This window comes from Rhinichthys klamathensis, unplaced genomic scaffold, assembly GCF_029890125.1.
Source record: "Rhinichthys klamathensis goyatoka isolate OS25496 unplaced genomic scaffold, OSU_Roscu_1.1 h1tg000244l_1, whole genome shotgun sequence".
Lineage (NCBI taxonomy): Eukaryota > Metazoa > Chordata > Actinopteri > Cypriniformes > Leuciscidae > Rhinichthys > Rhinichthys klamathensis.
Window position 1 is genome coordinate 1,140,001 of NW_026606766.1, and position 27,500 is coordinate 1,167,500.

General features: G+C 38.2%; 2 protein-coding genes across 5 annotated transcripts in view; both read left to right on the top strand.

The window, feature by feature from the left end:
• The window catches only part of st3gal3a (ST3 beta-galactoside alpha-2,3-sialyltransferase 3a), a 59,209-nt gene extending 49,990 nt beyond the window's left edge, over nt 1-9,219 (top strand). For all 4 annotated transcript variants that reach the window (XM_056266037.1, XM_056266039.1, XM_056266040.1 and 1 more), the window contains 3 exons: nt 200-346; nt 2,874-3,020; nt 8,544-9,219. In XM_056266037.1, coding sequence (XP_056122012.1) covers nt 200-346; nt 2,874-3,020; nt 8,544-8,633 — 384 coding nt within the window. In that variant the 3' untranslated portion in view covers nt 8,634-9,219. The remainder of the gene's footprint in view (nt 1-199; nt 347-2,873; nt 3,021-8,543) is intronic.
• An 11,786-nt stretch (nt 9,220-21,005) lies between these two features.
• The window catches only part of LOC130100593 (neurturin), a 22,476-nt gene continuing 15,981 nt past the window's right edge, over nt 21,006-27,500 (top strand). The window contains exon 1 of the mRNA XM_056266105.1: nt 21,006-21,178. Coding sequence (XP_056122080.1) covers nt 21,148-21,178 — 31 coding nt within the window. The 5' untranslated portion in view covers nt 21,006-21,147. The remainder of the gene's footprint in view (nt 21,179-27,500) is intronic.

Sequence of the window (27,500 nt, forward strand, 5' to 3'; positions counted from 1 at the left end):
GCTGCGAGTGACTGTTCTGTGTCAGCTTCCCTTAGGCTTTCTGCAGTTATAATAGCGTATTCACAGAGCAGGAGTCAAAGGAGTGTTTGAAAAGAAAAGCTGCTTCTGCTCAGCATCAGAGAAGTCACGCAGGTTTATTCATTGCGTTTGTTTCAAGTGTTCATTCAGCGATGTGTGTTGTGTTCTTGATGTCTTTCAGCGGAGTATGGAGGGATTCTGGAAGTCCGTGGCACGTATCGTTCCCAGAGAACCAGAAGACATGCGGATCCTGAACCCGTATTTCATCCAGGAAGCGGCCTTCAGATTCATCGGTCTTCCACATAACAAAGGCCTCATGGGAAGAGGGGTGAGGCGCAAACGCAATAATCATTTAAGCAGTCGATTTGTGAGAAACCCAGCATTCATTGCTATTAATGTTAAGGGCAATAGCAAGATAGCTATGAAAGCATGAGCTCACCAAAGCCACGCCACCTCTAAAACACATGAACTCGCACAGCCAGAGCAGAGTCTGCAATACGTCCCAAGAGAGGGCATTAAGTTAAGGCACTGTTCACTCCTGGTATTAAGATGTGTTTTGGTCGATCGGATCACGAGTAGACGAGGGAGACACATCTCCGTTTACACCTGGTGTTTCAATCCGTCTCTATTGTCCACTTTCAACCACTTCTGTCCTGATTTCTTCGAGGCTAGGGTCTATGGGCTGGTAAATGTCTAATATAAATCTAGCTTACTGCAACGTGCAACAAGTGTCTCGTACCAACAGAGTAACGTTTTTGAATGATTGTTTTAACCAAGTAAAACCAGAGAAAGTGGTCCAAATAATGAGATTTTAAGTGATCATTCGTAACTTTACAAAGTTCAGGGAAGGAGGAGGCGGACATGGGGTCTCATTCATGAAACATTCGTAAATATACGAGTAAATATGAGAGTGATTTGCGCGTAAAGAGACCTTCCCGAAAACTCATCTCCTGATTCACAAATTCTTCGTAAACGTCAGATGTGATAGTGAAATGTGTGTGTGTGTGTGTGTTAATGAATTACAATCAGTCGTAAATGGGACGCGCGTGCACGCTCATTCTCAATTACCATAAATCCCGCCCATTAAATCCGACTGACAACTATATATGGGCATCATATTATGACACCAAACGAAGGATTTCAACATGTCTTCTCAAAAGCGAATGAAAAAAAAATTTCTCAGATGCAGAAATCGAAGTTTTATTATCAGAAGTTCATTCAAAACACCACATTTTATGTTCAAGCGTAGGCTACATAGTGGCGTATCAGGTCCTAAAGAAAAGCAAGCTTGGCAGCGTATTACAGATGCAGTTACTGGAGTTTCATCTGTTAATCAAACAGTCCAAGAAGTAAAAAGAAAAAAAGTATGTAATTACTATATATAATATTTGTTCAAAATGCTGTGTAAATATGTACCCGATTAAGGGGAATTAAAATGCAGCGTTAGTTATTAATGAGCAAAACGTTCGGATGTTAAGCGCACTATTTACGCGTGGCTGGAGCAGGTGTAGATTTCTTTCCTACCAACTAACATTTGGAAAATACCAACATTTTAATGAATCCGAAAATTTACGCCAGAACCACTTTACACACGATTCACACAAAAATTGGTTCTGCTCGTGTTTCATGAATGAGACCCAATAAACGTAACTTTAATGGGAAGATAAACATAAGCAACAAAACGAAAGGAGCGGCAGTGGTCGACTGCGGCATTCAAGCATAATAAAAAAAAGCCATATAATAAAAAGTACAAGGCTCTCGGCCCCGCCCTGACTATATGAGACCCGCCTGATCCAGGGTCTGTTTATCCTCTGCTGTCATGGAGACGAGTGTTTGAGGGGCTCGAGCTGTGATGCGTTTCCTGTTATCAGCATGCAGGCGGAGTGTCTGGAGCAGGATTAGCCTAGAGAGTGTCTCACTGTGGTGATAAGACTTTCACCATGACACTCGTCTCCCCGATGGATCCGGTGGTGACTGGATGATCCTTCTCTGCTGATAAACACACACACACACACACACATCTCCTGCTCTCTCTGTGTCTCTGATAAAGTCAGTCACACGCTGCATTATCTGCACTGAAGTGTGTGAGCAGTGCACTCAACGGTAGCATTCAGTCCATCCATGGCTGTTCAGTGTTGCACATCCATGTTCAGTCATGCATTTAATCTTACAATGTATAGTAATGAATAAAAACTTGATTGTTTCATCATTAATAGAAAATGACTACTTGAGTATAAATGTCTGATGGTTTACCTGGTTACTTAGACATTTTGCAGCTGAATTATTTTACTCTGATGCATTACTTTTGCACCAACAATATAGTTGCAAGTTATCCACCTTATTTTGCAACATGTAAGTAAGCTATTTTCTGTGAATGAACAAGACTTCTGATTCATTAGCCTCTATAGGTAAATAACTAGAAGAATAATGCTTTAATAATTATGACAATACATTAAAATAATATGGTAAGAAATACCAGTTTGCAATATCAAGCAGCACAACAAGCTGTTTTGTACAGCTAAAAATAACTGGAAGCGGATGAGGCCGAAGCCAGACACGTTCAATTAATAAATTTTTATTTGTGCAATTTTTTTGAGTGAAATTTGGTCATTTAGAAAATGGGTTTTCTGAAACATTCACTTATACACTCACGCATTCATTCACTTACTTAATCTGAGTTGATCATTTTAGTGCCAGTTCAGTCTCAAAAAACCTCTTTATCTTAATGTGTTTTTAACTTGAGTCATTTTCTATAAAGGTATCTTTGCCTACATACACAAGTACATGTATGACTACTGAGTACTTCCCTAAATACTAATCAACTTGTAATACTAAAAGTGTTTCATTTTTTTCAGAATATTCCTACACTGGGGACTGTTGCAATCACAATGGCCCTCCATAACTGCGACGAGGTGGCGGTGGCCGGATTCGGATATGACATGGATTCACCTCGTGCACCTCTGCACTATTACGAGAAGCTAAAGATGTCTGCAATCAAAGAGGTAACGGCACCGCACTGACCCGTTCGTAATGATTGCTCGCCGCTTTACTACTCGTATTAAAGAGCAATATTTGAAATTGATATTTAGGAAAAAGTTTACCTTTCAACTCTAACATAAAAAAAGAAACATTTTCCCAATAGATTTTTGTCACTTCCAGAGGCATTTTTACCTTTAACCCTGGTGAATTTCTGACACCTGTCTTGTCATAGTTAACAAAAATGTACTAGCTTTGGTATCTAAGAAGAGTAGAGTAATGTGTCTGGTCGATGGTCTTTGGGAATATCCCGTCCGTTGGGTCACATCCACAAACGGGTCACATGACCTCACGGCTGCCGCTGCTCTCTGTTCCAGGAAAATGCAGAAACCCGAGAGGTTAGAGTAATGAGCCAGCATTGGCAGGTCGAGCTTGTGCGTGTTCTCTGCAGTTTCACTGTTGATTGATAGTGTTGCTTGCCAAGCTATTCATAAAGTGGAGTAGTCAGATACTATATTAAACTAACCAGCAATCAACAATAAGGATTTCTGCTAGTCCAGGCCTGTAGTTTTACTTGCCCCATCACAAAAGAATCGTCCGTTTTTATTGATAGCAACCTATTTTTTTATTTTATGTTTTTGCTAAAAAAAAAAATATATGTACAAAGCTCTGTCATGAAACACAATCTGCTTTCAATCACATCATTCTCAATAACCGCATCAGTAGCAGCAATAACAGCATCAGTAGCAGCAATAACCGCATCTGCAGCAGCAATAACAGCATCTGCAGCAGCAATAACAGCATCAGTAGCAGCAATAACCGCATCTGCAGCAGCAATAACAGCATCAGTAGCAGCAATAACAGCATCAGTAGCAGCAATAACAGCATCAGTAGCAGCTATAACAGCATCTGCAGCAGCAATAACAGCATCAGTAGCAGCAATAACAGCATCTGCAGCAGCAATAACAGCATCAGTAGCAGCAATAACAGCATCTGCAGCAGCAATAACAGCATCTGCAGCAGCAATAACAGCATCAGTAGCAGCTATAACAGCATCTGCAGCAGCAATAACAGCATCTGCAGCAGCAATAACTGCAATAACAGCATCAGTAGCAGCAATAACAGCATCAGTAGCAGCAATAACCGCATCTGCAGCAGCAATAACAGCATCAGTAGCAGCAATAACAGCATCAGTAGCAGCTATAACAGCATCTGCAGCAGCAATAACCGCATCAGTAGCAGCAATAACAGCATCAGTAGCAGCAATAACAGCATCAGTAGCAGCAATAACAGCATCTGCAGCAGCAATAACAGCATCTGCAGCAGCAATAACAGCATCAGTAGCAGCAATAACAACATCAGTAGCAGTAATAACAGCATCAGTAGCAGCAATAACAGCATCTGCAGCAGCAATAACAGCATCAGTAGCAGCAATAACAGCATCAGTAGCAGCAATAACAGCATCAGTAGCAGCAATAACAGCATCAGTAGCAGCAATAACAGCATCTGCAGCAGCAATAACTGCAATAACAGCATCAGTAGCAGCAATAACAGCATCAGTAGCAGCAATAACAGCATCTGCAGCAGCAATAACAGCATCAGTAGCAGCAATAACAGCATCAGTAGCAGCAATAACAGCATCTGCAGCAGCTATAACAGCATCTGCAGCAGCAATAACTGCAATAACAGCATCAGTAGCAGCAATAACAGCATCAGTAGCAGCAATAACCGCATCAGTAGCAGCTATAACAGCATCAGTAGCAGCTATAACAGCATCTGCAGCAGCAATAACCGCATCAGTAGCAGCAATAACAGCATCAGTAGCAGCAATAACAGCATCAGTAGCAGCAATAACAGCATCAGTAGCAGCAATAACAGCATCTGCAGCAGCAATAACAGCATCTGCAGCAGCAATAACAGCATCAGTAGCAGCAATAACAACATCAGTAGCAGTAATAACAGCATCAGTAGCAGCAATAACAACATCAGTAGCAGCAATAACAGCATCAGTAGCAGCAATAACAGCATCAGTAGCAGCAATAACAGCATCAGTAGCAGCAATAACAGCATCTGCAGCAGCAATAACAGCATCAGTAGCAGCAATAACAGCATCAGTAGCAGCAATAACAACATCAGTAGCAGTAATAACAGCATCTACAGCAGCAATAACAGCATCAGTAGCAGCAATAACAGCATCAGTAGCAGCAATAACAGCATCTGCAGCAGCAATAACCGCATCTGCAGCAGCAATAACAGCATCAGTAGCAGCAATAACAGCATCAGTAGCAGCAATAACAGCATCTGCAGCAGCAATAACAGCATCAGTAGCAGTAATAACAGCATCTGCAGCAGCAATAACAGCATCAGTAGCAGCAATAACAGCATCAGTAGCAGCAATAACAGCATCTGCAGCAGCAATAACAGCATCTGCAGCAGCAATAACCGCATCTGCAGCAGCAATAACAGCATCAGTAGCAGCAATAACAGCATCAGTAGCAGCTATAACAGCATCTGCAGCAGCAATAACCGCATCAGTAGCAGCAATAACAGCATCAGTAGCAGCAATAACAGCATCTGCAGCAGCAATAACAGCATCAGTAGCAGCAATAACAGCATCAGTAGCAGCAATAACAGCATCTGCAGCAGCAATAACAGCATCAGTAGCAGCAATAACAGCATCAGTAGCAGCAATAACAGCATCAGTAGCAGCTATAACAGCATCAGTAGCAGCAATAACAGCATCTGCAGCAGCAATAACAGCATCAGTAGCAGTAATAACAGCATCTGCAGCAGCAATAACAGCATCAGTAGCAGCAATAACAGCATCTGCAGCAGCAATAACAGCATCAGTAGCAGCAATAACAGCATCAGTAGCAGCAATAACAGCATCTGCAGCAGCAATAACAGCATCAGTAGCAGCAATAACAACATCAGTAGCAGTAATAACAGCATCAGTAGCAGCAATAACAACATCAGTAGCAGCAATAACAGCATCAGTAGCAGCAATAACAGCATCAGTAGCAGCAATAACAGCATCTGCAGCAGCAATAACAGCATCTGCAGCAGCAAATAACAGCATCAGTAGCAGCAATAACAGCATCTGCAGCAGCTATAACAGCATCAGTAGCTGCAATAACAGCATCAGTAGCAGCAATAACAGCATCAGTAGCAGCAATAACAGCATCTGCAGCAGCAATAACAGCATCTGCAGCAGCAATAACAGCATCAGTAGCAGCAATAACAGCATCTGCAGCAGCAATAACAGCATCTGCAGCAGCAATAACAGCATCTGCAGCAGCAATAACAGCATCTGCAGCAGCAATAACAGCATCAGTAGCAGCAATAACAACATCAGTAGCAGTAATAACAGCATCAGTAGCAGCAATAACAACATCAGTAGCAGCAATAACAGCATCAGTAGCAGCAATAACAGCATCAGTAGCAGCAATAACAGCATCTGCAGCAGCAATAACAGCATCAGTAGCAGCAATAACAGCATCTGCAGCAGCTATAACAGCATCAGTAGCTGCAATAACAGCATCAGTAGCAGCAATAACAGCATCAGTAGCAGCAATAACAGCATCTGCAGCAGCAATAACAGCATCTGCAGCAGCAATAACAGCATCTGCAGCAGCAATAACAGCATCAGTAGCAGCAATAACAGCATCTGCAGCAGCAATAACAGCATCTGCAGCAGCAATAACAGCATCAGTAGCAGCAATAACAGCATCAGTAGCTGCAATAACAGCATCAGTAGCTGCAATAACAGCATCAGTAGCAGCAATAACAGCATCTGCAGCAGCAATAACAGCATCAGTAGCAGCAATAACAGCATCAGTAGCAGCAATAACAGCATCTGCAGCAGCAATAACAGCATCAGTAGCAGCAATAACAGCATCAGTAGCAGCAATAACAGCATCTGCAGCAGCTATAACAGCATCAGTAGCTGCAATAACAGCATCAGTAGCTGCAATAACAGCATCAGTAGCTGCAATAACAGCATCAGTAGCAGCAATAACAGCATCTGCAGCAGCAATAACAGCATCAGTAGCAGCAATAACAGCATCAGTAGCAGCAATAACAGCATCAGTAGCAGCAATAACAGCATCTGCAGCAGCAATAACAGCATCAGTAGCAGCAATAACAGCATCAGTAGCAGCAATAACAGCATCAGTAGCAGCAATAACTGCAATAACAGCATCAGTAGCAGCAATAACAGCATCAGTAGCAGCAATAACAGCATCAGTAGCAGCAATAACAGCATCAGTAGCAGCAATAACTGCAATAACAGCATCAGTAGCAGCAATAACAGCATCAGTAGCAGCAATAACAGCATCTGCAGCAGCAATAACAGCATCAGTAGCAGCAATAACAGCATCAGTAGCAGCAATAACAGCATCAGTAGCAGCAATAACTGCAATAACAGCATCAGTAGCAGCAATAACAGCATCAGTAGCAGCAATAACAGCATCAGTAGCAGCAATAACAGCATCAGTAGCAGCAATAACTGCAATAACAGCATCAGTAGCAGCAATAACAGCATCAGTAGCAGCAATAACTGCAATAACAGCATCAGTAGCAGCAATAACAGCATCTGCAGCAGCAATAACAGCATCAGTAGCTGCAATAACAGCATCAGTAGCAGCAATAACAGCATCTGCAGCAGCAATAACAGCATCAGTAGCAGCAATAACAGCATCAGTAGCAGCAATAACAGCATCAGTAGCAGCAATAACAGCATCAGCGTAGCAGATCTTTTCAGATCTATTCGTGTTCATTCAAAAATATCAACATTGTCATGTCCATTACCATGCCAAACATTCATGACAGAAATATATTCAAATAAATGTTAATTATTCTTCACAAAATGTGGTTTATTCACTAAAATTATTTTATTTATTAAACACACAAAAAATTAGCTGCAACAAGCTGGAAATTATACAGCTGTATTGTAACTTGATCATTAACTCATAATAAATTCATAGACACTTTTGCCAGACAATGATGGCATATGATGTTTAAGTTTGCAAGACATGCATGTACAAGATTTGATTTTCAGTGGCATCGCAAGAAGCCAGAAGCAAAAAGAAAATATGTAGAAAATGCATTGTTTGTTTTTTTGCAAATATTGGATTTTAAGTGAACACACCCATTTTGTGTGAAACCAGCTCTATTTCAGGTCTACTCTATTGTCATTGTTGACTTGTGTATATATATTTTTTCATTGTTTATTTAGCATGTACATTATATATCTTAACAAAAGTAAACATGGATGATTCAGCTTAAATTACAAAAAAAAAAAAAAAAATTGCAGAAATCAGATGATGGCACCATATTTCATTGTGATTGTTGTGTAGTATGACAGACTGTTGTTTTACATGTTTACTGGAGGTGGACCGTCCAAACTTCTTTTGTGGGTTGTGAAAACAAAAGCAAAGCTGCATGTGCAGACGTCATGTCTCCATTGAGCGCAGCACGTGACAAACTCTTGATGACCGTTTGCTCCATTGTGCTCTTTCTGTTTCTCTTTTTCTCTCACACACACCCAGTCATGGACACACAACATATCCAAAGAGAAGGAGTTTCTCCGGAAGCTGGTGATGGGGGGTGTTATTCAGGACCTGACCAATGGGATCTGACGTTACATCCCCATCATACAGCTGACAGATGGCATTAATCACCGTATCAAAGTGGTGACGGCCATCCCAGCTGACGGACTCTCACTAATGTGAGCCGGAGGAAGTGACCTCACATCATATGCTGGAACGGTATCCATGGCAACCTCACCTCAATCATGGTGACGCTTGATTTTAGGATGCCTCGTAGACCAGAGTCTGTCCCTACGCGCTATAGCTATCCGACAAAGACTGGAAACGTGCTGCTTTCTCCTGGCTTTGACTCCACAGCAGCCGCTGTGAACCGGATTCAGTATTTATTTTAGACAGTATTTTAATCACCGTCATTTAAGATGCTTTATTTTTTAAGCCAAGACAACTTTAATGCTTTGATACTGTTCTGTTCTCTTCAATCTCAGGCTATGCACATCACCACAGTGCACAACTACACAACAAATGATTGTCACCTAATGAGTTTCTGCTGCTCTTCTGATGTGTGCCATTTAAACAAATCAGTGTTCACTTGTTTCCTGCACTTTCCACATGTATATCACTCTCCGTGTGTAACCAGATCATGAGACCAGATTAAAATATTGTCAATATTTATACATTCAGTCTGAAAAGGGCTTTTCATTTCAATCGCTGACTGTGTGATAACGCATTTAGTGGGTGACGTGTCAGTCAAATTTCACGATTCTCGATACCAATAATGATACAACTGAACCTATACAATAAATATTTTAATAATTCAATTTAAAAGAATGGCATGTAGCCTTCAGGTTTTTCGAAATAAATGAATCTTATTACACATACTGTACTAGCGTGCAACAGACCGGGTCTGGGAGAAACATCAACAGGGGAATTACTTTTGAACAGACCTACTGTAAGCTAGGGTGTTAAAACTATCAGCCTGCATTATTAATCACATTAAATAAACACATTTAACAGTGGAATTCCTGTTGAAAACTACAGTACCCATGATTCTGCACAGAAATCTCCACCAATCAGAGAATCGAAACAAACTAATTGCACCAAGAACTCTTTAGTGCCGCCCACTCCCAGTAAGCACTGAAAGTGATGAGTGTGTGTATAAAGGAATTATAGTTCTTTCCCTCATTTAAGCCGTTATGTTCTCATTCATGGCTTATAACTCTAACAAAGACTTAAAGGAGCTGTATGTAAGAAATGTATTTCAATTAATCATAAAAAGGCCCTGATATGTCACTAGACATTAAGAAATCATGTTCATTTCAAATACTTATATCACTGACAACAGTAGTCCGGCCAGGATATTGTCATTTATAAATCGAAGTTGCAGCCCTCAACTGATGTTGATGTTGTCATGTTGTGTTTTGGTCTGAAGCCCCACCCTCCACCTATCTACCAATCACGAAGTCAGTAGTGTTGCGGCATCCGGGTTGCCAGCTCTGCTCTAGTTACCACAGCTGCAGCTACAAACGTGTTGGATAAATTCCTGCTGGATCCTGCAGTCTATCTGGCAACCTCGAGTCAGGGGGGAGGGGGAGGGGATACACCGCTCTACAGTAATTTGAAAGTGATTGCAGTACCAGTTTTGGCCACAATCTTACATACAGCTCCTTTAAAAAACCCTTTGTAACCGAGGCTGCTGAAAAAGTGGATCGGCACTGTCACTCATATTGAACATATTGAAAAGCCAAGCTCTGCCACTGATTGACTATCCAATGTTCTAAGAAAGTTCTTTCTGAATGTTCTCGGAACGTTCAAAACATGCCGTTTTTTTAAAATGTTTAGAAAACGTTCCTTGGTTACGCAAACTTTAAGGGAACATTCCATTTGATCATTCTTCAAGCATGATGGGAATGTTACTTTTGAATGTTCTTGGAACATTCTCAAACAAGCAGTAACATTTAAAAAAATGCAAGACGAAACATTTCAGGGAAAACCGTTTCATTAATGATGTATTTGTGCTAACGTTTTGAGAACGTTATTAAATGACTTGGAACAAACATTGTATTAATGTTAGTGGAAGAACGTTTGTTCATAAGTTGCCAGAATGTTCCCTGTTAGCCGGGATATATCTTGGCACGCTGCCTGTACTTGTGTTCTTTCTACTGTTATGATTGGAAAACATCAGCACATGTTTATGGACAGCTCATGGTTAGCATTTAAACTTCCACCTGATCAACCTGCTTTGTTCAAACAAACAGTTGTGTTTATGTGTTCTCATGACTCACGCGTGCGGACGGGTTTCAGGGTCCTTGTGCCTAAAGGTTAATGGAAGTATTGGGAATTTTTTAAAGGGATAGTTCACTTTGAAATTAATTTTTGGTATGTTTTAGCTTACCTCAAGGGCATCCAAGCGGTAGGTGTCTTTGTTTCCGCAGTAGTTTCAATTTTGATATTTTTAGGTCAAACCGTTCTTGTCTGTCAGTCATATAATGCAGGTCTATGGTCACCACCTCAAAGAGCATGCACAGAGAAGTCCAAATTAAACATGATTTAATGACTCGTAAATGTAAGTACACATTGAACACATTGTAACGCACAGACCGAAGCGCCCGCGCCCTCAGATCACTTGGACGTGGCTGTGGTTACAAGAGGTAAAAACGATATAATTACTGTTCGTTTTCTCACACAAACCGCTTGTTTCGTGTCTTAGGCCATCAATGTGTACTTACATTTACGAGTCATTAAATCATGTTTAATCTGGACTTCTCTGGTCATGCTCTTTGAGGTGGTGACCATAGACCTGCATTATATGACTGACAGACAAGAACGGTTTGACCTAAAAATATCAAAATTGAAACTACTGCGGAAACAAAGACACCTACATCTTGGATGCCCTTGAGGTAAGCTAAAACATACCAAAAATTAATTTCAAAGTGAACTATCCCTTTAAGAGTCCTTTCTTTCAGACGCCGTTCCTGGAAATCCCTCTGTACGTTTTCCGAGATCAGTGTCGTTCCCGTCTCGCAACACTCCTCCAGACAATCTGAATAGAGCAGAATCCACCGCTTTCCTTTATTTGTGTCAGTCTTCCTCTGGCATGAAGTTCTGCTCAAGGCGATTGAGAATCGTGTAGCGACGTACAGAATGAGATATAGTTTTTCATGTGTGGTTCATCAGATGTGGGTTTGACTGCTCTGCTGTGTGTTTACTCTTCATTCTGTGTGTTCACCGGCTGGTTTTCTTTCTGTCAGGCTGTAGTCATTTAACGGAGGCTTTGAATCTAAAGACACTTTCAGCATGGCTGTATGACAAACATCCTAACTCCGAATCATATCCTGATTTAATAACCATAACTTCATGTAGTAACTTTATGTAATACATCCAGTATTGAACCAGCAGTTACAGAGGATTACTCTGGGTCAGTGGCAGAAATGAGCTTTTATGTTTAGAGGCAGCATTGGCCACTGATAATTGATTTTCAATTTTTTTCTTCTTTTATTATTTATTTGTATGTGTTTATTTTTCTAACACAAAAGGTCATTCTTTAATGTATTTTTTAATTTATTAACTTATGTAAATTCAGTATATGAATAATTGCATTATTAGAATTTATTAACTCTTATCCATAAAATGTAACCAACATCAGTGTTTTATGAATAATTTACATTACCGATCATAAGTTTGGTGTTGTCTAGATTTTTTTGTTTCGTTTTTTGAAAGAAGTCTCTTCTGCTCACCAAGACTGCATTTATATGATAAAAAAAAACAGTAATATTGTGAATATTATTACAGCTTAGAATAACGGTTGTAATTAAATATTTTCTACTTGAATATATTGTAGTGTAATTTATTCCTGTGATCAAAGCTGAATTTCCAGCATCATTACTCCAGTCTTCAGTGTCACATGATCCTCCAGAACTCACTCTATTTGATGCTCAAGAAACATTTCTGATTATTATTAATGTTGAGAAAAAAAAGTCAATGTTGAAAACCACCAAAAAAAAAAAAAAAAATTTAAAAAGAACAGCATTTATTTGAATTTGCAAGACTTTTGAATGGCAGTTTTTGTCAGAAAAAGAAAAACATTTTATTCTAAAACCAGTTTGCCCACATGTTTTAAAATGTTAGTACATTACTGTGACTCTTACGGTGGCATTTTCCTGCTGGTTTACTGTAGATCGTGTAGAACATGCAACAACAACAAAAAAGAAAGAAATCCTGGGTTAAAAGATTTTAATTATGACTTTGCAACCCAAAGTACTCCCTAAAATCCTGAAACACTGTCCTTGAGATTCTTTCGAGGTTGTAACATTTTGATTGATACAGTGACCAGAGGACCGGATGCTTCAAAGCTGAATGTACACTGGAAAAATTTACAGTAAAGACCTGGCAGCTGTAGCCAGAAACCCACTGTGAAAACAGCACTTTTTAATGTTTGTTTGTGTTATTAATGAACATTGTAAAGTGTTACCAGATGTTATTTTAATTGCCATGTTAACAGTGAAATCTGGAATGTAAATCTTTCGAACAGGCTTTTAAACACGGATTCTGTGGCTGTGGCGTTCAGGGAAGATGCCCCGCTCCTCGTGACCTTGACCTTCGACCTGTGTCGTGTCTCTCCGCTGCGCTCAAACATCTGATGTGCTTGCAGTGCCGTAAATAACACACAGATTTAGAAAGTAGAGTGAGATCACAGACAGTTGAGCTATGGACACAACAGGCAGGTGTCTCCTATTTAAAGACAATCCTTGACCTGGGGTTTCAGAGCTGAAGAAGTGAATGGGGGGCTGTTATTGGCTCCGACAGGTGTGTGTGTGTGTGTGTGTGTCTATGTAGGTGGGCCTTCGTGACACGGCTGCGATGGAGAGGTCACATCCTGACAGCTTCACACTCCGCGGAGCAGAGTTGAGCAGGTTTTGGTTACACGAGTGTTTTACATGTGAAGTTTGACTGAAGGCCGGTGTGTGTCGTGTTTTGAGCTCTGTCTGTGAAGAATCGCTCTGCTTGGGCTTTATTCTTTCCGACAGGTCATCGACTCGCACCCTCTCTTTTAAGACTCGACTGGAAAACACACCTACGGCAGCTTCCGCTCGGTCACATGCAGCAATTTTATGCATTTTAATATATATATATACACATACGCACACATATACACAGTGCTGTCAAATCAATTAATCGCATCTAACATAAAAGATTGTTTATATAATATATGTGTGTGTATATAAATATATAATATATATATATTATATTTATATTAGGGCTGTCAAATGATTAATCGCGATTAATCGCATCCAAAATAAAAGTTTGTGTTTACATAATATATGTGGGTGCACTGTGTATAATTATTTAAATACACACACATGCATGTATATTTAAGAAAAAAATATTATTTATATATAAAATATTTATATTTAAATATAATACAAATTGTATATAAATCCATATACAGTATATACATTAAAATATTTCTTAAACATGCATGCATGTGTGTGTATTTATATATATATAAAATAATTATACACAGTGCACCCACATATATTATGTAAACACAAACTTTTATTTTGGATGCGATTAATCGTGATTAATCATTTGACAGCCCTAATTTATATATTATATGTGTACACATTTTATAAGCACAAACTTCTAGATGCGATTAATCGATTTGACACATTCAGTATATATATATATATATTAGTACACATACGTGTGGGTGTGTGTGTGGAGAGCGCGCAAGAGAGAATTTTTTTTTTAAGTTTGTGCATCTGATGTTACTTTATTAGTGAAAAGAAAATAGGTCAAACTTAATACAGCGAACATTTTCCAGATAAAAGTTTTAATGATTTTTTTTTTTTTTTTTTTTAGATCATAATATAAAAGTCTATCATATGAAACAAAAGCCAGTAATTAAATTTAGGAATTAAAAAAAAAAAAATCTAGTCTTCTAGTCTTCAGGGGTTCCTGGGTATCAAAAAGCTTGCAAACCCCTCTCTGGTCTGTATTTATTTAAAATATTACTCATTTACTCTTATAATCTTCAAATCACTCTAGTTCCTGTCATTTCAGTTTCAGGGCTCACGTCCTCAGATGCATCTTAATGGAGTTTAACTGTTCCCTGTGAAAGCGCCTCGTACCTCGAGAGAGAGGAGGAAGATATGAGAAGATAAAGGTAGAGTTTGAGGCTCTTCTGGGAAGCCAAGCGTGTGTGTGTGTGTGTGTGTGTTTACCTCAGTGTCAAGCATCCTCTCTATGTGCTCCTACATTCTCTGGCTGGACGCACTAAATATAAACTCTAGCCTTGTTTGCTATATCGTGTTGGTTTACATTTTGTCTGAAAGAGCTCAGCGTGTTCTGTTTTCCAGCGTGAATATCTATTCCTCGAATATTTCCCTTTCTGCTGCTGGTTTACAGCCTGTATTTGAATGAAGGTTTTGGAGCGATATTACCCTCGCATTTCATCCACAGCCTGTGATGAACTAGATGTTTGTGGTTTTATTAACATTATTAGTGTTTGCTAAGAGACTTGCTCATATTTTGACACAATACTGTTCAAAAGTTTGTTTTTGAGAGTTTTTTATGCTGACTGAGGCTGCCTTTATTTGATCAGAAAAACAGTAATATTGTGAAATATTATTACAAATTAAAATAACTGTTTTCTGTGTGAATATATTGTAAAATGTCATTTATTCCTGTGATCAAAGCTGTATTTTCAGCATCATTACTCCAGTCTTCAGAGTCACATGATCCTTCACAAATCACTCTAATATGAGGATTTGCTGCTCAAGAAACTTTTTTTTTTTTTACCATTAGGCCTATATGATTTTTATTTTCTTATTATATCTTACTGACTCAGCTTTTGAATGGTATAGTGTACTTTGTTCAATCCAAGGTTATTACCGGTAGTTAACTAAAACTAAAACCTTAAAAAATATTTTAATTTTATCCTCAAACTAACTAAAATAAAATAAAAGATTAGTTTACTGCCAAGGCAATATATAGTTTAACCTGATATACAAAAATAACTGAAACTAAAATAAAAGAGACATAGACATTTTTTTAAAACAAATGAAAATGACACAAAAAAAATTTACAACTAAAAAAAATATATATATTTTTTAAATATTCAAAATATGAATAAATACTATAATAGTATCTCAATTATACTAAAACAACACTGGATCAAACCCATAAGTCTAAGTATTAAACTAGTCCTCCAGCAGTTGTGACGCTTGTGTGTTGTTGAGGAGAGGTGTGCTGTGACTTCCTCAAAAGCATCGTAAGCCATCGTGTTGACACCAATGGTCTCTCAATGCGATCAACTTACCTCATGATGCTTTTGAGGAACGCAGCCCCGAAACACAGACAAAAAGTTCTATTTTTTGACTCACTAAACAGTAAAGCCTTCCCGCTTGACCTGAACCACAGGAGTCTGATCCTGAAGCCCCGGACCGAAGTGACCACCCAGTTCTCTTCCTCATCCAGAGTCCGGGAGGTCAACGAGTGATGATCGCAGACCCGTTCCACACAATAGACATCAGGACACACATGAAGGAGAGAGGGACCCGGGGCAAAGGTCAGGCTCTGGGGTCACCAACACAGACAGTTTAGACACTGTCTTAAATGCCACCCTCAAAAGTAATTTTGCATTGTGATGTCTTCCCACAGGTCCTGCGCATCATTGAGATGGGAACGGGAATAGACCTCCTCGATCCACTGTTTGGACTCGAGCCACGAAAAAATGTTTTATCGGGGTTCTGTACAGAACCCTAGGGTTTTTGACTCAATTTTATAGAGCCCCTTAAAACCAGAAATGTTCTATACGACCATTTCTGGGTTATTTAGCAACCCAGCGCTGGGTTAATATTGGACGGAACGCATGCTGGGTTATTTTGACCAAGCGTATTGGGTTTTATACATTGATCAGCCCGTTTGCTGGGTTGTGCTCGGTCAGTCAACCTGATATTGAAGGTTTTTCATTTTAAGTAATACTAATAAAATAGGACAGGAGCAGTACATATACAATTGTTTTTATTCAATGGCAAGTCAGTCTTTTACAAACATAAAATACTCAAAAAAACATTTAGTAAACGTTTTTTTAGTAGACGTGACGGGAACAGCAAGTGCAGCCAATGGGAATCTGTGGAAAGAAACCTGATATCAGTTGGCTGTTCCAGTTCATTAAATGACAATCTCATCATAATATTCTTATATATTCATGTTTGAACAGTTACGTCAAAAAACAGTTGACAAATGTATCCAGTTTTTGCCACAGACTTCCCAACATTGGGTTACGTTGACCCAGCGCTGGGTAGGTATGTGAGGGGGTTCATCATTTGTATTTACATTCAAAATGACCCAGCAGCTGGTTAAAAATATTACACATACATAACCCAACATGCTGAACCTAGCATTTTTAGAGTGTATAAGGAAAAAATGACTGCAAAATACTTTCATGTTTAATGGGTTTAACTAAATCCATAAAATGATCCTATGATGGGAACCACTAAAATAACCTTTTCTTCTAAGAGTGCATGTGTGCGTTAGATTGATGGCGCTGGTCAACAAATGCAATTTCATACTGGCTCAGACGCTGCATATTTCATAGGTTATTTATTTCCCCAGCCATTTATTAATGTAAATTATTCTTTCATTGCCCTGATTAAATATCAGGTCACAAGAGTAAAAAGAGTGTAAAATTCTGGCGTCTAATGTTGGCACACTTTGTCAAAATATACCCAATCTAAGGACTTTCTTGTGGAAAAACAGCACGCTTTTTGTTTTAATTAGTTTGATGTTATCCAGACTGGACTTTTTTTTAGGAGAACTTTGTGTAGCCGGAATAGTGAAAACATGCAGCCTGGCTTCCTGAGCGAACTCCATCACATCTGTCCGAGCGCAGGTCAGCGCGGGCTCTGTGATCACACTACGGGGACGCAATTTCCCTCACACTGTAAGATGTTACAAGCGAAGTGCTTTGTTTTCGCAGCTGAAGAACGTATCCCCGAATATATATCACTTTGACAGAAGCCGACTGGAGTAAACGAGTATCGAAATAAAGCCGTATTCGTCATTAGTCGGTTTTCACGACCTGCTTTATTGTTAGAGACAGCGCTTGGGGGAAAATGCAGTGTGAAATGTACTCTGTTGCATTTTAGCAGCTGCTTTTCATTCAAAGCGACTTGAGTTACTGCGTTTGATTATCGCTCAAGTTATTCAATTCAATTCACATTTATTTGTATAGCGCTTTTCACAATACACATCATTTCAAAGCAGCTTTACAGAAAATGCCTTAGAGTCCACATTACAGTTTATGCCTTAATTAACAAAGGATAAATGTCTTTGCATTACATATCAATATCAAACCAAGTTACATTTATTTAAAAGAATGATAGTGCCAAACTCTTCCATTTCAAAAAAAAAAAAAACTTTGTTAGCTGTACTGTTCAACATGTACGTTTGTATGTATTGAGACATTCAAATTGATTCTGTGCGAACTTGAAGAGAAATGACTTCATACATTCACTAAAAATCACAGTAAAAGCAAATGTTATGAAGATCCTGCAGCACAAATGACATACTTTGTCATGTACACTTATGTAAACATGTTTGCATTAGTTTAACTCATCAAAATAAGTTCAGCCATTTTCAAAATATTTATGATATACAAGATTCAACTCAATTCAAGCTTCTTTTTTTTTAAGTCAGTTTAATGTCATTTAAGTTGAAATGACAATTGATTGTACTTAAAAATTTAAGGCAGCAACTTAAAGAATACAGTATTATACTATTATTATAAACAAGGTTTACAATTTACATAATATACACACTGAATAATACAAACAAAATAAAAATTAGAGAGGAAATATAATACATGAGTAAATAAAAAATTGATAAATGACAATTTACATAATAAGCACTGTGAAAAACTACTGCACATGTCTGAAACCATCACAAAAAGTGCAGATATAGTGTGTGTGTGTGTGTGTGTGTGTGGGGTGGGGTGGGGGTGGGGGTGGGGGTGGCAGGGTGAGGGCAGGGTTTGTCACTTTAGTCCGAGCAGGTGGGCTCTTTCTTGTTTGCTTAAAGCTGTGTGTGTGTGTGTGTGTGTGTGTGTGTGTGTTCGGGTTAGGGTGTGGAGGGGATCGAAATGTCCCCACAAAGATGGCAATATCCAAAATCCTTGTCCTTGTGGGGACATGTTTTGTTCCCTATGAGGAATACAGGTAATAAATCATACAGAATAATGTTTTTTGAAAATGTAAAATGCAGAAAGTTGTGTGTGTGTGTGTGTGTGTGTGTGTGTGTGTGTGTGTGTGTGTGTGTGTGTGTGTGTGTGTGTGTGTAGCGCAAGACACAATGTGTCCATCTTAAGAATGTGTCTGTATCTGTCTTGTCTCTAGGTTTCTGATCATCTCCTAGTTTGACATTATTGGCGACGACGTTCTTCTGGTAATAATAGCTGTGCCGGTTCAGTCATGGAGATTTGAATGTACTTACTTTCTGGACACATCTAAAACATGTGTCAGATTCCCTATAGCAACCTCTCAGAAGACAATAACAACCACATGGGATCATCCTGGCATCATGGTGGGAGTTTTACAGCACACATTTAATTCTCGTTATTCACACACTTTATCCAAAGCAATCTATTATGCATTTGTACTAAAGGGACATTTGCCCAGATTCGAGTTTAAGTCTCTTTTTATGCCAGCTTTAGTAGTTCATAAATCACCTCTTCCACGATTTGAACCTGCAACCTTTGGATTAGCAGCCGCCCAGATCTGTAGTTTACAGAGTTTACACCCTGACACGGGTTTTCCAGTGAGACATGAGGTCAAGCTCCACCTGCACTGCCCGAGGAAGGCATTTTAAATCTCTTTCTCTGTCTGTTTAGATGGCATGGGCATTTGCTTCACACACACACACACACACACCGTCTGAGAGCAGCTCAAAATCCGGCGCAGAACAGCTTGAGCTGTGGCCAATCTTGATAAACTCAGCCGTACTGAAATCCCGCCTCTGTATTGTGGGAAAGTGTGTTGTTTGCTAACCTGTCAGTTATTCTATTAGCCATAAATCTGGTGTTGATATCTAGCGTGCTGATTCTGCTGGAGCCGTGAAGTGACGCTATCACAGGCAAGAATGCAGTTTCTGACTGAGCCAGAAAGTCGCAGTGTTTGGTATTTAACCTTAAAATCAGAATGTCTCATTATTGTTTATTTAATATATGAATGATTTTCTCTGGGTCCTTAAATAGAGCACTGCTCATTGGCTGCGTATCTTACATGCCAAATTGAAACATGCATTATTTATTTATTGAAAATGAATGGAGGTGAAACCTAAGAGCTTTATGCAATCTTACTACAGGTCTGTTAAAGACTAGTAGAACTATTACATACACTAATCACTATTACTTGTTAATTTTATTATATATTTTTAATGAATTTCCCCTTGTTTGTAAAGCACTTTGAGCTACAATCTAGTGTGATTGTGTATTAATGGTTAGCATCACTATTAGTATTTCACATATTTGAGGTTAGTGTTTTGAACAAAAATAAAGCAAAGTATTGAAATGTGGCACATAAGGACAAAATAGACTTACATATAGCCTAAGAAAAATAATAGAAAATGGGTCCAGGATTTTATATCAGAATTGTGGGTTTGTTGTTTTGACTATTACCTAGATCAGTAACTCTATGCATAGAAACTCTTACACTCTTAAAAATAAAAGTTCCAAAATAAGGGTTTTCGGTTCAACAAAGAACCTTTCAGTAAAAAAAAAAAAAACATGTTTTAGTGTGAAAAACATGTAAAAATCTTAAGCACCTTTCAATATATAACCTTTGTGGAATGAAAAGTTTCCTATGGAACCAAAAAAAGAACCTTGATTTTTAAGACTGTACTGGGAAACTCAAATGTATTTATATTATTATCAAGTAAACTCGTAGAATAGAGTAGCCTAATGTGGGGTATTTGATAGTGGAGGCTGTGGTGAGAGAAATGCTGATCTCTGAACAGTGTAGGCTATCTCTCGAGGAGCAGGTGAGTGAGTGAGTGAGCGCGTTACCTGATCTTTCCTCTTTCCCTCCATTACAACTCATAATCAACGAAGAGTTCTCCCGTGCAGGAGATGGACTTCCGACGTAGGCAGCCAATCGACCAATCAGAACGCTCCCATTCTAATTTGCGGCGCGCGACGCGCTCGCTTGCGCTACAGCTTCGTGGATTATCATGGGATCGCGGGAGTTTGTCGCGTCGCTCGCTTGTAGAGGATCATGTGATAGGGGCTGGAATTTGACACCTCAGGGGTTGAAAGCTCTCATGTGTTTATGGGACTTGGTTTTGGCACTGGCTCCTGCGTTCAGAGGAGAGAGCGTCTCTCGCGAGGAACTGGACCTGGACGCGTCCGATCTTGCGTTTAAGACGCGTCTGTGTCCGTCAACCCTAGTTTCGGCTCGCTCTGGACAGGTTTATGTGAAAAACGTGGATGTTCAGAATTATGCATCATCACTACAATGAGAGGTCGAGAGGAAACATTTTAAGGAATACCCTTTCATTATCTGTGGATTATTTTCACTTATCAGTTTCTTAATTTATTTCACTCAAATCCATGACAGGAGAGGTCGATCAGGACAGAAACGGTAGGTTTAGAGCTTTTCTTAACATCTTTATTATTTAATTTGAATAATTTTATAGTAGAGCATATTGCTATAAAATTCGCATCTTGGAACAATTTTATTAGCATAATGACTGCATTTATATTATGTTTACATTAATTATATTTAAATAACAATTTGTCTATATATTATATACATTTATGTTGGCAGAATCTTTGCTAATTATCAGAGACAATGCCTGTCATTTGGCCTATTTCCCTATATTTATTTATATGATAATCAAATAAACTCACTAATTAATGTCTTGCTTTTGTGTTGCTGATCCCCAAAAGCATAAGATTCAGAAATAATTTTTCACCACAGAATATTCGATTCAAATTATATATTTTTTTGTCTAATTTTTCCTATAACGTGTAATTTTTTTTATTTAATTTTTTTATAGCAGGAGTCAAATTTAACAATTTCCCCTTTCCCTTTAATATTTCCCTTTTAAAGCCATATAAATACATCAGTTATTCTTGGATCAGTTGAAAGGTGGTTGATCCCTGAAAATTAAAGCAAAATAAAAGCTGCTTGACTACTCGATCTTATACAAACATGTTGAAAATGTACCTGAACATACTTCATTAAGTGTATTCCTGCTTATTTGACAAGCCTCATCTCTGGGCTCTTATTATGGCCATTCGGGATTTTTCAAGTCTTATATCTGACTTTGAAGATCTTAGCTATAGGCTACTGTAATTACACATTCTCTTTCTGAATGTGATGCCACTTCTGGTCCAGGTGCATTGATTGTTTTCCATTTCATGTGTTCTGCTGGAGCAAATGAACACCAAACCCTCCTTGTAAGTATCTTTTTAAAAGATTTTGATAGGGATGCGCAGAGATTCTTACACAGAACCAGTCCCATATGTGTTCCTACAGTGAGTGTTTTATCTTGCATTTCAGTATCAGATCGCAAACACTTCCAACTTGACTGCTGGCTACTCCCTGCTATCCTGTAATATAAAATTATTCATTTATTTGTCTGTTTGCAAGGTTTTATGTGACTAAGGCAATTCCTTTCTCTCGGGTTATTTGTTAAGTCATGGATTGAGATTGAGCAATGCTGAGTCATTGGTTTGCTCTTTTTTAAGAGTTTTGTGGAATCCCTGTATTATCATAGGTGGGTCTCTTTGGTTTATGATCTGCCATGTATTCACGAGGAAATGTCTTGAGCGTGCTCAGTTGAGAAATGGGGTGTGCTGACACAAGTGCCTGAATCACACCTGCTTTAAGAGACACTAATGCAAGTCTGCTGAAAGCTGTAATACCGTCCAATCACTTCTAAACTCTCTGTTTTTGGAGAATGGCTCACCAGCGATGGAGTTTCCACCTAGACTCTGTTTTCTTTAATACTGTGTTAGTGGCTCATATAGTGGTTCTCAACTGCTTTTGCTCCAGGAACCAGATTTGACATGTTTTTTTTGTTTGTTTTTTGTTAAAAAATTAACCGAGATGTCCTTAAAATCCAATACTGAGTTGTAGTAATTAATTAATATAGTTAATTATTTTATAACTTTTATAAAATAGCTTTAAATGAAAAATATATATATATAAAAAAAATGTATTTAATATAAAATTATATTATAAAATAAATTATTTAAAATGTGTCCATATTAATAATGTGCTAAATGCATAGTTTGATTGGACAACTAAAGAAACTGAGACACAGGAAGCGTTTTCTCCTACTTTTTTAAAACTAAAAAAACCGTTTATAAAATAGCTTTAAATTAAAAAAAATGAATATAATATAAAATAATTCAAATATATATAACCATAATTTATAAATAAAATTATATTATAAAATAAATAATTTTTAAATGTGTCCATATTAATAATGTGCTAAAATGCAGTTTGATTGGACAACTAAAGAAACTTTCCACCTTTTTTAAAGCTAAAAAAATATGTTGCTACCCAGTGATTTTCAGTTTGCTAACACTCGATGAACGGTTTCTGCCGGCGCTTCATATAGCAGTTCATTTAGTTTTAATGAATTAGTTTTGTTTTAATTCATTTTTAATTAAATTTTATGAATTAATTTTAAACATACTTTATCACCAGAAAAATTTCACCTTTTAAACCTTTCTAACAAAGTTTTTGTTTATTATTATTAGAGTCAAGATGCATAGAGTTCTGTATAGAACCTCACTGAACTTTTTTTTTCTAAGAGGGATAAAATTATATTTTACTTTAGTTTCACATTTTGCACCCATACAGGTGAAACTCGAAAAATTAGAATATGGTGCAAAAGTTCATTTATTTCAGTAATTCAACTTAAAAGGTGGAACTAATATATTATATAGACTCATTACATGCAAAGTGAGATATTTCAAGCTTAATTTGTTGTAATTTTGATGATTATGGCTTACAGCTTATGAAAACCCCAAATTCAAAATCAGAATATTGTGAAAATATTCTGTCAAGGCATAATCATCAAAATTATAACAAATAAAGGCTTGAAATATCTCACTTTGCATGTAATGAGTCTATATAATATATTAAATTACTGAAATAAATCAATTTTTGAGTTTCACCTGTAGATTTTTCCATGTAAACTGTTGGCGTTTGAATAGCTCAGGTGTGTTTTCAGTGTCCATTTCATTTTGATGAAGCGACTACATAGCGTGTTACATGTGCGAGTGCAGGTTTCATGACTCTGAGAGCATGGAAACGGGGCAGAGCGTGAGTGTCAGGCGATCACGCGGGACACAGGAGTGCTGTGGTGTTAGTAAGAGTTATGGGCCGCGGTCACCGTGTGGCAGTCCACCGCTGGATAATTTATCACAGGCTCCACTAATGAACCGCCTAGTTGTGCAATAATGAGAAACACCTTATCCAGGGTCAGAGCAGGGCAGAGGGACACTAGAGCCCACGGGGAGAGGGTCAGATTCTTACATAAAGTTCAATACTAGTTCGTTTTTAATATAAAGTCTGGTGCACGATATACAGATTGTTTTGGACAAGAACAGACCGTCTGATTGTTTAGGTTTATGTGGGGGGAAAAGTAATAGACCATGATGGAGAAATTAATAATTGCACAGCAGAAAACACCAAAAGAAAATGTTTATAGACTTTGTGATCAAAAATGATGTCTATCTAAAGTTTTGCTCATTATTATTTAGTTGCTACTTATTCGCCTTGAACAAAACCCATTAAGATTGTATGCTACTAACCTGGAAAATGTTGGCAGTTTGGTGATTAATCCATCCTCAAACCCTTGTAAACATGACTTGGTTTCCAGGAGGACTTATAAAAGAGTCCTGCGTGTCCTTCAGTTCCTCCAGAAGTCAGATAAAGTACAGCTAGAGCTTTTCCAGGTTTGTGTATATGATGCAACAGACACCAATAGCATTAAACACTCCTAGTGCATTCTGACTGGGGTTTTTTCTCCAAATAAAATGCATCAAATTTTATTTGAAGCATCTTGTAGCGAATTAACTCTACTGAAATATTAATAGTCAATAATAATTGGTTATAATTGATTATGAGGAAATGTACATTTCTATTAATTAGTGGTGTAACGAGACCCTCATGTCACGATTCGATACATGTCACGATACTGAACTCACGATACGATATTATTGCGATACTCCAAGACATATGATAAAAGGTTAACAAAAAATGTACTGTTGATTAAAATGCTAACTTTGATATTACATTGTGGGTTTAAATGAATAGGTTTGGACTAAGTGCTTGTTACCCAAGGACAATAGAGACACCAGAATAACAATATTCATAATATTCATTATTTTAGACGAATATGCTTGCACTCTGTCACTGACTAGATATATTTAAAATAATGTAGGACACTTTTTACTGGTAACAAGACATTTGGCATTATCAGGACACACAAATATTCCCCCATTGCATTATTATACATTATAGTCAACATTATGTATAGTAGTTTAATGTAGTACTGACACTAAAACTCTGAAAAAAATGAAAAAAATTCTCACACAGTAATTTTTATTTTGGGGGAACTATCCACGACACATATTGTTGCAGTTTTGTATTGCGATATATTGTGGCACGATATATTGTCACACCCCTACTATTAATTAATAACCAATATTGAGTTGTCACGGGATGAACCGAGTAATTGGTTGTAATGTTAATGTAGCTACATCAGGTTAACCCGATTAACTGATCCAAATACTCATAATCAATTATAACCAGTTATGATTATAAATATTTCATAGAGCTAATTTGCTATAATATTCTTTTTTTTTTTAAATTGGTTGTCAGTATTAACATACAATGGATTCTCAACTGCTTTGAATTTGCTTTCTCAGTCATTCATTTCTTTCTAAAAAAAATATATATCCATCCTTATATATCATCCTTCGCGTGAGACCGTCCTTCGGATGAGACGTTAAACCGAGGTCCTGACTCTTTAAAAATCCCATGGCACTCCTTGTAAAGAGTGTAATCCCGGTGTCCTGGTCTCCACCTATATCTGGTGTGTGTGTGTGTGTGTTGTACTGTGGCTGCCGTCGCATCATCATCCCAGTGGATGCTCACACTGGTGCTGGTTGAGGAGAGATCCCCTGATATGATTGTAAAGTGCTTTGGGTGTACAGTATTAGTGCATATGAAAGCGCTATATAAATGCCTCATTCATTCATCCAAATGAGACTGCAGTTATTGTTTGTTGACTTGCTTTCTCCTGAGAAAAAATCCCTCAATTATCTCACATGTAGTGTTTCAGACAGGAACTCAGATTTTAACTTAATACCATCAAATTCTTCCAAGACCAAATGATCTGAGCTGCGTATACAAGATATTACTAATATTTGTTTATACTCTATACTCTTTAAATCAAATATTGACTCATTTAGTCTATTTTTATATATCTATCTCTCCTAATTTGAAGAAATACAAAATGGATACTTTCATTAAAGTCGGCATGAATTAATTGTTACATCTATATAGTTATTCTCAGCACTTAAAGTTAGAAAAGTAAAGTGGGTGACCAGCCGAGAGCTGCAGACTGAGAGAAACAGAAGTTGCACTTGTCTTTTCTTCCCATTGTGTCGTTTACCCGAGTGAAACGGGTTCTCGAACAAGAACAAATGTGGGCGGGGCTTGATTTTGTCTAGGGAATTGATTGGATGGTCGTGGTTTGCTATTGGCTGATCTCATGTGAGTGACAGGTTATAGCCCCGCCCTCGTCATCAGAGAAGAGACGCTGGAGGAGGGAGAGGAAGATATTTTGATTCAAGATTACCAGGCAATAATGATGTGCACAGATAAATCATTTATACCATAAAAAGCCAGATTTGTCTAAAAGATTTTGATTTAATGGTGACTTTAACGTATACTGAACTCTGAAAGAGCAACATTTATTGCAATATAATATTCCTCTGGGTTAGGCTTTGAACCATATGCTGTGATTGAGTTGAGCAGTGCCACAGTTTGTGCTTGTACGCAGGATAGTTTGAGACTGAAGGAGTGAAAATGCATTGGGTTCAGTCCGCAAACTCAGCCATGTGGAATGTTCTGTATGTCATCTAGGTAAATAAATGCAAACACTTGTCAGAATACATCTCTTTCTCCCCTTCTCTGTCTGTCCTGTCACTTCAGTTGAGCTCTCAATATCAGTCTTCATTATTCCCAATAACACACGTTACCCACCCCAGTTTTCTCCCATTTCTCCAACTGACAGCTTGGACCCCACAGAGAATGAACACACACTGCTGAAAAGTGTATCTGATTTGTTTCACACACACACACACACACACATGCTGGATTTTATTATTTGCAAAATGTTATTGATTCATCATGTGAGCGAGCAGGTTCATTTATCTTAATGGAGCGGACAGATGTGTGTATCTGTATACACAAGGAGATGAGAGCTAGATGTGTGTGTGTGTGTGGACATCTGGTTCTCCACTGTCACGCTCACACAGAAGTTTCTCAGTAGAGAATCCAAACAGACGCCTCTTCATTTACAGAAACTGAAACGTGTTTAAATTCTGTCAAACTTGTCCCTCCAGCGCAGCTCATCTCTCTTAGTTCACAGACGGGCTTGTATAAAATGTACATCTCTGATCATCTCTCGGTCTTTCTTATTCACAATAGTAGATACTTCTTCTGGAGACAGCTGACGCCGTGATGCAAGGCCATTGCTATGCAGTAAATACTAGGTCATTCTGGGAGGTTGCTAGGGTGTTCAGGGCAGTTGCTAGGGTGTTAGGGCAGTTGCTAGGGTGTTCAGGGCAGTTGCTAGGTGGTTGGTGCAAGTGAAAAGAGTTCATCCTCAAGTTTTTGTGATATTCTGGTCTCGATGCCTTGGGTCTCTTCT